Source organism: Castor canadensis, chromosome X (assembly GCF_047511655.1).
Source record: "Castor canadensis chromosome X, mCasCan1.hap1v2, whole genome shotgun sequence".
Classification (NCBI taxonomy): Eukaryota; Metazoa; Chordata; class Mammalia; order Rodentia; family Castoridae; genus Castor; species Castor canadensis.
Window position 1 is genome coordinate 65,712,640 of NC_133405.1, and position 10,754 is coordinate 65,723,393.

Sequence of the window (10,754 nt, forward strand, 5' to 3'; positions counted from 1 at the left end):
CTTCATACCTACTCCCTCCCCAAAGTGCCCCCTCCCTCCTCCCCTCCTATCCTCCATCTTCCCATCTCATGTTCCCCAAGCCTCTTCCCCACCTCCTCTCCTCCCTCCCCGTGTCCCTTCTTCACCTCACCTCCCTCTCCCCTCACTTTTCCTTGTTCTCTCTCCTTCTCTACTCTCTGATTCTTCCCCACCCCCATCCCCACTCCCCTCTCCTCCATTGGTCCTCTCTCCCACTTTGTCACACCTCACTAACCTCAGTATGAAAGGCTTAGGAGGTTTACCCAGAAGGTGTGGAGGGGGCCTACCTTTACAGAAAGTAATCAAAAGGTAACCAATTAATTGAGCTACCAACTTTTTAGTATCACTGCAATTACAGGGATGAAATTTTGGTTAGAAGTCACATGGCTTATTTCTCAGTCAATTCTGGAGTTGTATGCCTTTCTCTCTCCCCCCACTCTCTCCCACCCTACTCCTTCCCCCTCCACATTCTCTTATTCTACACAGTCTTCCCTCTCTTCCCTCCCTCCTCTCTTCCCTACTCCCTTGCCTCAACATGAGAGGTGTACATGGTGTGCCAGCAAGAGCAGAAAGGGCCTCCCTTTATACAAATCAATCAAAAGGCAACCAATTAGTTGAACTCCCCAAACCTCCCTCCTTGTCCTCTCTTCCCTGTTCTCTTGCCCTTTCTCCCTCCCTCCTTCTCTTCACCAGCCATTTCTTCCCTCCCCAGTCCTTCCCTCTCCCCATTAGCCTCAATATGAAAGGTATGCAAGGTGTGCTGAGAGGGTGGAGAGGACCTGCCTTTACAGAAAAAAAGCAGCAAAAGACAACCGATTAACTTGAACTGACAACTTTGTTTTATTTTGTTTGGTTTTTTATTATCATTGCTATCGCTGTTGCAGCTGTGGAGTTTTCTCTACTGAACTCGGTCAGCCAGGAGGGCCGATGTCCTATTTCTCCATGCACTCTGTAGGTGAATTCATATGGCATGTACTATTTCTCAGTGCATTCTGCAGCTGAATTCACATGGCGTATTTCTCGGTCCACTTCCGGGCCGTGCTCTCATACCTTCTCTTGTCCATGCGGTAGATGGCTGCGATCTCGGGAACCAGAGGATCATCAGGGTTGGGGTCGCACAGCAAAGAGCAGATGGAGAGCAGCACCTTGGAGATGGTCAGCGCCGGGGACCACGCAGACCGCAGGATGTCAAGGCAGATGGTCCCCTTCCTGTTGACATTGGGATGGTAGATCTTGGTCTTGAAGGCCACCTTGGGAGGCCGGAAGGGGTAATTACAGGGAAACTGGATGGAGAGGAAGAAGACTCCTCCGTGGTAGGGGCTGTCTTCAGGCCCCATGATGGTGGCTTGCCAGAGGAACAAGTCATCGCTCATGGGCCCCGCAGAGCACTGTGCCGGCGGGTCGAGCTCCATCTCCAGCAGCTCCTTGTGAATGCGCTTGAGAGCCATGGTCTCCATCAGCACGTTCTGCTCTCTCCTCTGCTGGGGGCTGCCTCCAGAGGCGTCGTTCGCTTCTCCACCATCGCCATGGCTACTCTGGCGGGGCTGCTGCGGCTGCTGCTGCTGCTGCCGCCGCTGCTGCTGCTGCTGCTGCGAGGAGCTGACCGGCACCCACTGGGCAACAGGCTGCCACTCCTCTATGTCTTCCCCCTGCTCTTCCTCCTCCTCCTCAGGGGGCACCTGTGGCTCGGGGCCACCATCCTCCTGCCCCTCCTCCTCCTCCTCTTGCTGCTGCTCACCGCCCACAGCTGGCACAGGCTCCGTCGCGGGCATCATCGCCATCCCCGTTGGCGCTGCCTGGACCACACCATCGCTCTGCTGGGCGAAGCCACCGCGGCCACTGCTGGTGTTGCTGCTGCGCGGGGAGGCCAAAGCTTCGTCCTCAGGCAGCTCGCCGCTCTCGGAGGCCACCGACGCCCACATCTCACACTCTGCCACCCTGGGGTGCAGGTATGGTGAGGCCGTTGGCTGTGACTCACAGTGATGGAGGTTAGCGCGTGGGGTCAGCGCGTGGGGTCAGCGCGTGGGGTCAGCGTGGGGTCAGCGTGCGGGCTGCGTGGGGGCCCTGTGCGACCACCTCCACCGATTTACCAGGAAAAAGCTCAACGAAGTCAGCTCAGAAGAAAAATAATTAATTAATTAAACTTAGACCTTACTATATCACTTCCAAAAATTAATTTTTCTGTAATATCATCAAATAAGCATTTGGTGTTCAAATTTCCAATCTCATCCATGTCTTTGTTTGTTTCTTTAAATAAAAAAACGAATGAAGGCCCCACCAAAAAAATCAGCTCGGTGACCTAGCTCCCCTCTACTCCTCACTGTAGCTTTTCTTTAATCTCCCTGAAGTCTGTTCATATTTACCTCGCACACAGCACACATCGTGACTGACTTCTCTGTGTGTTTCCCAAGGACTGCATTCTCTCTGGTATAAACAACCTTAGTAAATTTAATAACACAGACATACTTTTAGGAGTAACTTTTGTTAATGTTTGGTAACCTTACTTTTATGAAGATTTAAGGTTTTCAAAAATTCAATTCAAGCCAGGCTCTGGTGGCTCAGGGCTGTAATCCTAGCTACTCAGGAGGCAGAGATCAGGAGGATCACGGTTTGAACCCAGTTCGGGCAAATAGTTCCTGAGAACCTATCTTCACATAAATAAAAAGGGCTGCTGGAGTGGCTCAAGGTGTAGGCCGGGAGTTCAAGGCCCAATACCACAAAAAAAAAAAAAAAAAAAAAACAATTCAATTCATGCTCAAAATAACTTCAAAAGTTTCAGAACTCCAGGCAGAACAAGACAAGGAGGAAGAACAGAGGGTGTATAAAGGAAAATAGATAAAGTAACCAGTAGTGCATCTGGCATATATATGTACTTTAGTTATTATAATTCATACAAACAATCAAAATCTCAATTTGGGGTGAAAGTCAATTTCTGAAGATTTGATAGGTAAGATGGAAAAGAAAACAAAAGTAAAAGAAACCATTACTCTGATTCACACACACCACACACACACACACACACACACACACACACACACACACACGTGCAATAATATTAACACTGATACTATGGTTATAGACACTCTAATATGGTATCTGTATTTCAGTCTCATCCATTCACAAATAATGTTCTTAATGAGAAAAAAAAAGTCCTGCATGCACAAGAGTCAGTCTAGGTATGTCGCCTTTATTTGTCATGTTTGTGTAGTCTCCTTAACAGCTTTCTGTGACTTCAAATTAACACCGATACATTTGAAGAATGCAGCACAGGCCCCCCCACAAGCCCATCTTCCACACTTCTCAGTCTTAAAACTTTTTAAATAATAAACCCAGACAATTTGGAAAAGAAGACAAAGACAGGGAAAGAAAGAAGGCTCAGAAAATGTGTCATATATGCAGGATGGAGTATTACTCAGCCATCAAAAAGCATGAAATGATGCTGTTTGCAGGAAAATGGTGGAACTGGTGGGGTGGGTCATAATATTAAGTGAAATAAGCCAAGCTCAAAAAGCCAAATATAATATGTTTTCCTTCATATGTGGAATTCAAGTCTAAAATTATAAACATAACAGTAATAATGAGACTTGAGTGCAAAGGGACACTGGGGGTGGGGGTGGGGGTGGGGGGGAAAGGATGTTCAACCAGTGGGGAAGGGAAAACCCAGAGGGTACTCTGTGTGTGTACAAGATAAATGTATGTTACTTATATTTGAATAGAGCTAACATGAAGAATTCCACCAAATACTGTTTTAAAAGGGAGGGAGGAGGAAAAGTGGTTAAGGGAATATAATAGAGGGGGTGAATTTGCTCAAAATATACTGTGTGCATGTATTGAATTTTCACATGAAACAACCTTGTATCAAAAAAAAAAATGAAAACTGGGGCTAGTGGATCGGCTCAAGTGGTTGAGCTCCTGCCTACCAAACACAAGGCCCTGAATTCAACCCCCAGTACTAAAAATAAACAAATAGGCAAAACTCTAATGAGGTTAAAAACACTTCATGTTGTGTTTTATAGTTTTATATTAGCACATGTTTTCCACTGTTTTGTGTAAAATACGTGGACTTACTTTTACACCCAGGAAACCTGTATTCCCAATCCTCCTTGAAAAAGTAGTAAGTTGGCAAATCCTCGTGACAATGATTACATTTCTCAAGAAGTGAAGTAAAGAAATGTGACAGTCCTATTGTATGGAGTGACTTATTCTGATTTCAAATTAAGGTGTACGTGTGTGTGCATGCGCCCGCGCATGTGTGTATGTGCATGTGTATATTTGGTATATATGTTCATATGTGTGTGTTTGTGTGTATTGTACCACTGAATTAAAGTGTTACTTGAGTGAAATTATTAATGTGAAGTAATTTATAGACTTACACCTTCTTTTCTTCCTCTTTCGCTTGTGTCATAGGGCCGCTGTGATAAAGTACTACAAAATTGGTGGCTAAAAAGAACAGAAACCAATTTTTTCAGAGTTGTGGCTAGAAATTTGAAATCAACTTGCTGACCTGGGCACGCTACTTCCAAAGACTCTATAGAAGAATCTGTAATTGCCTCTTTTTTCTGTTGGTTCTGGGCTTGGACAGTGGCTACATGGCTCAAATTCCTCTCTGTCTTCACATGGGCTTCTTCCTTGAGTGGACTGACTGGGTCAAGAGGTACCAGGCATCGGTCAAACACTTCTGGATATGTCTGTGAAGGTATATCTGGATGAGAGCAACATTTCAATCACAGAATGACGTAAAACTGCTTGTGTTCCCTAATGTAGGTGACTGACATCTAATCAATTGAATGCCTAAGTAGGACAAAAAGGATGACACTCACTTGAGTATGCGCATATTTACATATGTACTAGGTATATATGATCCTGGAAACAGTTTTTGATTAAAAGAAGAGTGGTACTAAGGGGGCAGAGTTGTAAATATAGGTGATATGAGTAGATTTTAGGGTTTCTAGAACTGGCTGTCTAATTTCAGCAGATGTAAATATGCTAATGAATCTACTTCCATTAATGAAAATTGATAGTTCATGACATGTTCTGGCAATACAGATAAACAAAATATCACCACTGGATATTTATCATAAGCCACTGATTAAAAGAATGATTGCACATGTGGTACTTAAGAACATTTTGGTGAACTAATCAGTTTAATGAAGTTGGTTAGTTGATCTTAACTCACTGGGCAAGAGATTAGCTCAGGGATTTTATTTTTTACTTATTTTTTTTTCATTTTTCTTTTATTATTTATATGTGCATACAAGGCTTGGTTCATTTCTCCCCCCTGCACCCACCCCCTCCCTTACCACCCACTCCGCACCCTCCCTCTCCCCCCCAATACCCAGCAGAAACTATTTTGCCCTTATTTCTAATTTTGTTGTAGAGAGAGTAGAAGCAATAATAGGAAGGAACAAGGGTTTTTGCTGGTTGAGATAAGGAGAGCTATACAGGGCATTGACTCACATTGATTTCCTGTGCGTGGGTGTTACCTTCTAGGTTAATTCTTTTTGATCTAACCTTTTCTCTAGTACCTGTTCCCCTTTTCCTATTGGCCTCACTTGCTTTACGGTATCTGCTTTAGTTTCTCTGTGTTAAGGGCAACAAATGCTAGCCAGTTTTTTAGGTGTCTTACCTATCCTCACCCCTCCCTTGTGTGCTCTCGCTTTTAGCATGTGCTCATAGTCCAATCCCCTTGTTGTGTTTGCCCTTGATCTAATGTCCACATATGAGGGAGAACATATGATTTTTGGTTTTTTGAGCCACGCTAACCTCACTCAGAATGATGTTCTACAATTCCATCCATTTACCAGTGAATGATACCATTTCGTTCTTCTTCATGGCTGCATAAAATTCCATTGTGTATACATACCACATTTTCTTAATCCATTTGTCAGTGGTGGGGCATCTTGGCTTTTTCCATAACTTGGCTATTGTGAATAGTGCCGCAATAAACATGGACGTGCAGGTGCCTCTGGAGTAATAGTCTTTTGGGTATATCCCCAAGAGTGAATACCTATCTTATTGTGATACTTCTCATTAAGTCACTCACTCCTGTATATTCCCTAGAAAATAACAACTTTGGTTTTACCTCTATGGGAGTGGAAGCCAGGCAGAGGATATCAATAACCAAACATATTATATCTGTGTTAGAGTAATTGTGGAACTTAGTATCACCAGGAAATTCTTATATTTCAGTTAGAGTATAGGGAGTATAATAATTTGAAAATTACTTCGTCAAAGTTAATATTAGAAATAATTCTAAACTCATAGAGGTTTCTAAAGGAAACTTCAGAAATTTCTTCCAACCTATGTGAATCTTTTAAATCCAAAAGATCTAATAACCCAAGAAATACCTTTGTATGAGTTAGTAACAGGTGGTGCCTTCTGTTTAATTGTCACTGCTTTGTGAATGGAGCTGTCCGAACTGAAGTTCCACTTGAAAATTTACTTTACTGTTCTGGCAAAACTATATTTGCATTTCTTACCAAAATCTATATAATTGAAAATGGCACAGTTGGTTGTTGTGGAGAATGCCTGTAATCCCAGCATTTGGGAGGCAGGATAATCATAAGTTTGAGACCAATTTAGGGCACACAGTAAGTTCAAGGCCAACCTGGGCTACATAGTGAGACTTTGCCAAAAGAAAGAAAGGAAGGAAGGAAAGAAAGAAGGAAGGAAGGAAGGAAGGAAGAAAAGAAAGAAGAAGAAAAAGAGAGAGAATGGCATAAAACTCTGAAACATCTTGAATCTTTAGATTCAATCCATTTACATTTTTCAGGATGTTCCTGGGAAGCATGAGATATAACAAGCCCATTTTTATGTTTTTCTCTGATTCGGACTTTCATGTTCAGTTTTTAAATGATTTTTGTAAGTTTTGTGGTACTGAAAGCTCTCAGTTTTAGTTCCAAGCTGCATGAGTTTATAGAGCTTCTGTGCTGTGCTAGCATTCTGATATCAGGGAATATAAATGAACATAAACCTGTCAGATTTGGTTCATCAAGCTCAAAATTGAACTAAAAGTATCTTTTCAATCTGTAAGTTTGAAATATTTGGAAGAATTATGAGTCCATAAAACAATGGATAGGTTATTTTTCACCCATACAGATAAGTTTTTTTCCTTTATCTCTGAAGGTTTTCATTTAGTGTATCATTGGAATTCAATTCATTGTAAATATATTTGAAATATGTTCTTTCAATGTGTTTAACTATAGTTTTTAATCAAAGTCAGGGCAATGAAGTAATTTCAAATTTTAGAGATTTTTGCAATATGTTGAAATTAAGTCAGAATAAAAAACATTATCAATTGTGTATTTACTAGAATATTTCACCAGATTATATCCAAAGTGCCACTATTCTCTTCAAACCAACATGCTCTTTCAAGATAAATTCCTCTGAATTTTTTTTATTTGATAACCACTTTAGGAAAAGAATAGTTATAGCCTGAGAGTTGTTTTGGAAGCTCTTGACAAATGTCTCCATAGAATAATAGTGATAACCCCATCTCAAATGACAATTACATAGTGAAATAGAGTAAGGAATTGACAAATAATATCTTTATTGATTCCAATGAATTTCCAAATTTAGCTTTAATGCAAGACATATATAAACAGTTTTCAAATGATAATAGCTGCTTTTCTCTAGGTAAAATATTAAAAAGTGTGTTCTGTAACAATTCACTGGAGACATTTTATATAATTCAATAATTCTTTGTCCATCACATATTTTGTTCCTGAGGATTTTTCCATTTTTTAAAGGCTTTCTGATGAGTCCAACCTACCCAAGTAATTATTTTCTTACTATTTTTACTTTTTTTAGTATTGCCATTATTTAAGTATATTCCTATTGCTGTATGTATTTAAATCAATTTACCTAAGATGGTAAAACTGCTTGCCATTGAAGATGGTGACTGTGAATTAGAAATTTTCCATTTATTTCTTTTCTTTCTTGCTTGTTTTGCTATGCCTCACTAAGCACGTTAGGACACATATTGCAGGTATCAATAAACCCTTATTAAATAATGAGCTGACAAGTTTAAAGTTCACCTTGCTCAAAATCACAGTTTTTTATACAATCAACAAAGTAAGTAAACAGATACAGATATTAGTCAGAAAAAAGGTTTTTAGCTCAGTTATGGAAATTATAATGATAAAATTTAGGAATCAGTGCTGTCAATATTATTTGTATACAACCCTGAATTATTTGCAAGCAACCACACTATGCTTAAGAGTAGAAGGTACATTAGTCCATTTTCAATTGTTATAATAAAATACCTGGAGCTAGGTAATTTATAAAGAAAATGGTTTCCATTTGCCCACAGTTTTGGAGACTTAAAGTTTAGGATCACTGACCCCATCTATTCATAGAGTCTCTAGTGCAGGCCTCATGGAACTGTGATATGCCATCACAAATGTGATAATGTGTAAGAAAGAAAGCCAGAAAATGGGATGGGTTCAGTCTTAGTCTTTTATAACAACTCCCTCTCACAAGAAGTAGATCACACTACTAGGTAAGCATTAATCTCTTGGAGGGCAGGGACTCCAATGACTTAATTACCACCTACTAGGCCCAACCTCGTAAATGTCCTATCACCTCCTGCAAACAATATCACCCTGAGGACCAAGTTTCCAACACACAAACCCTTGTGGGACATTCTCAGTCCATAACCAAATAAAAGCAGGAATTGACATTAGAATGTAAGAAATGAGTGATTTTATAATATTTTTTCTTCATTCCTATGAAGTATCAAAGAATACCCATTGAATTTATCATTTATATCTACCAGTAAAACTCTAGTACTAGATCAAGTATGTACTGTAGATAGAAAAGAAACAGAGGGAGGTATATTGTCACCAATTAAGTTCTCATTGTATTTTCTAAGATCTGAATAAGGATTTATGCCTTCATTCCACACATACTTATTAAGCCTATTATGAGGCCAATACTTTTGGTTTGAGTTGAGTAGGAATATTAAAACATTTTACGCAAGCATAAAAACAGTTTTGATATTCATTGCTTGGAGCTTCCTTTTAAATCACTGCATAAGTTACTCAAACACACTAATTACATTATAAACAGACACAGTGGCATTTGGGGCTTGGTCACGTACACTTTTCAGAAGACATGGCATTGTAACATTTTACTTTTTCAATAATATATAAACACTCTTATGTCAAAAATGTAGGTCAAATATGGTTGATATACTCTTTATATGAGAATCAATAAAGAATTCTTAAACTGGCTGAAGCTATCATAAGAAAATAACTAAGGTAGAATGAAGAAAAAAAAGATGAACCTGCACAAGGAAACTCCCTCTGCAACTACCCTTATCTCAAACAAACAAAAACGTAATTTTTAATTTTTTCTCATGTTTTTTTCTACAAAATTGGAGAATAAGAAGGTAGAACATGTCCTGGAGGGGATAGTACCAGTAGGAGGGGGTTGGTGGTGGGAAAGAAAGGTTTAGGAGGGCAGATAACTTGCAAATACTGTATGTACATGCAAAAATGATACCGGTTGAAACTATGGCTGGAATAGGGGGAGGGGGAATAAAGGATAGCTGGGAAGGGGTGAATTCATGTATGATATTTGATACATTGTAAGAATTTTTGTAAATGCCACAATATACCCCCCAACAATAAATAAAGGAAAAACATATGGAATCACCAGTGATAATATAAATATGTTCTTTGAGTTTAAAAGGAATGTGAAGGAGAATTTGTAAAACTGTTTTAGAATAGTCAGATTGTCTTAGATGGAAAGAGTCTAAACTTCAAAGAGCATGTGGAAAAATCTATGCCTCAATGAAAAATTAGGTGATTTTTGGAGTAATTTTTCTGGATTATCTGACTGCAATTCAGTAGATGCTACAGTACAACTCTGGACCTTATAGAATTCCATTGCCCACTACAAAAGTTAGAGTTTCCTCTATTATGCATTCATTTCGATATTTTGGTGTATAAATTTGTCTGGTTTTTCTTTTTCCTTTGAATTGAATGTAGCGTCTTACCAGTATCTCCATTAAGGGGTTAAATAAAATCCTTATTATGTTCATCTATATGAGCTACGTTTTCATTCTTTTTGTGAAAATTATCCTTTAAGAAGGGAATATCTTAAAGGAAACAAGGTTAAAATATAATATCGCTAAATGATAAGTGGGATGAAATAATAGAATTAATAGGAATTTAGTGGCAGAATATGGTGCTCATGGATGCAATAGAAGGAATGCAGAAAGCCAGATGAACAGCATACTTTCTTGTGCAATCTAGGAGGCTGGACACTAGCCATCAAAATGAGAGTGCAAGTTCAAAATATCAGGAGAAAGGCCACGTTGTGGGTGATCATTAAGAAAAATGTGATGACCCTGTGAAGATATTTCTTTATTTGTATTAGCAGAGGTAGAACTAATCACAAAACACTCACTTTACATGTGAATGAGTCAGTCTGGCAGGACTTTTATTTCTATTATTTAATTTTCATTAAACTCATTCTCAACAATGTAAAAAACAGCTGAAATTACAGTGAAATGAAAATTTGTTTTTTATTAATTTAGACTGGATCTTATGCAACTATGCTAAGTAATTTTATTTAAAATAATAGATATTTTTACATATAACCAAATGATTCATTGGAATCTTGTTTAGACAGCACCTTGGGGTTTATCCTTGGCAATATGTAGTAGACTTCAGGTAGACATCTGATGGATGTCACATTAAATAGAGAAAGACAGAACTCCTCTATTTTAC

The 10,754-nt window shown here is 39.3% G+C and overlaps 1 protein-coding gene across 2 annotated transcripts; it reads right to left on the minus strand.

Moving 5' to 3' along the window:
- Window positions 1-871: 871 nt before the first annotated feature.
- Window positions 872-1,466, minus strand: LOC141419650 (ubiquitin-conjugating enzyme E2 D2-like). Of its 2 annotated transcripts, XM_074062869.1 has the most exons (2): window positions 1,323-1,466; window positions 872-1,268 (listed from the first exon to the last, which is right to left on the minus strand). In XM_074062869.1, the coding sequence occupies exons 1-2, from the start codon at window positions 1,464-1,466 to the stop codon at window positions 1,023-1,025; spliced, it is 390 nt and encodes a 129-aa protein (XP_073918970.1). In that variant the 3' UTR covers window positions 872-1,022. The 2 variants fall into 2 exon arrangements, with proteins under 2 accessions (XP_073918970.1, XP_073918968.1); XM_074062867.1 differs by having other exon boundaries at window positions 872-1,466.
- Window positions 1,467-10,754: the final 9,288 nt, after the last annotated feature.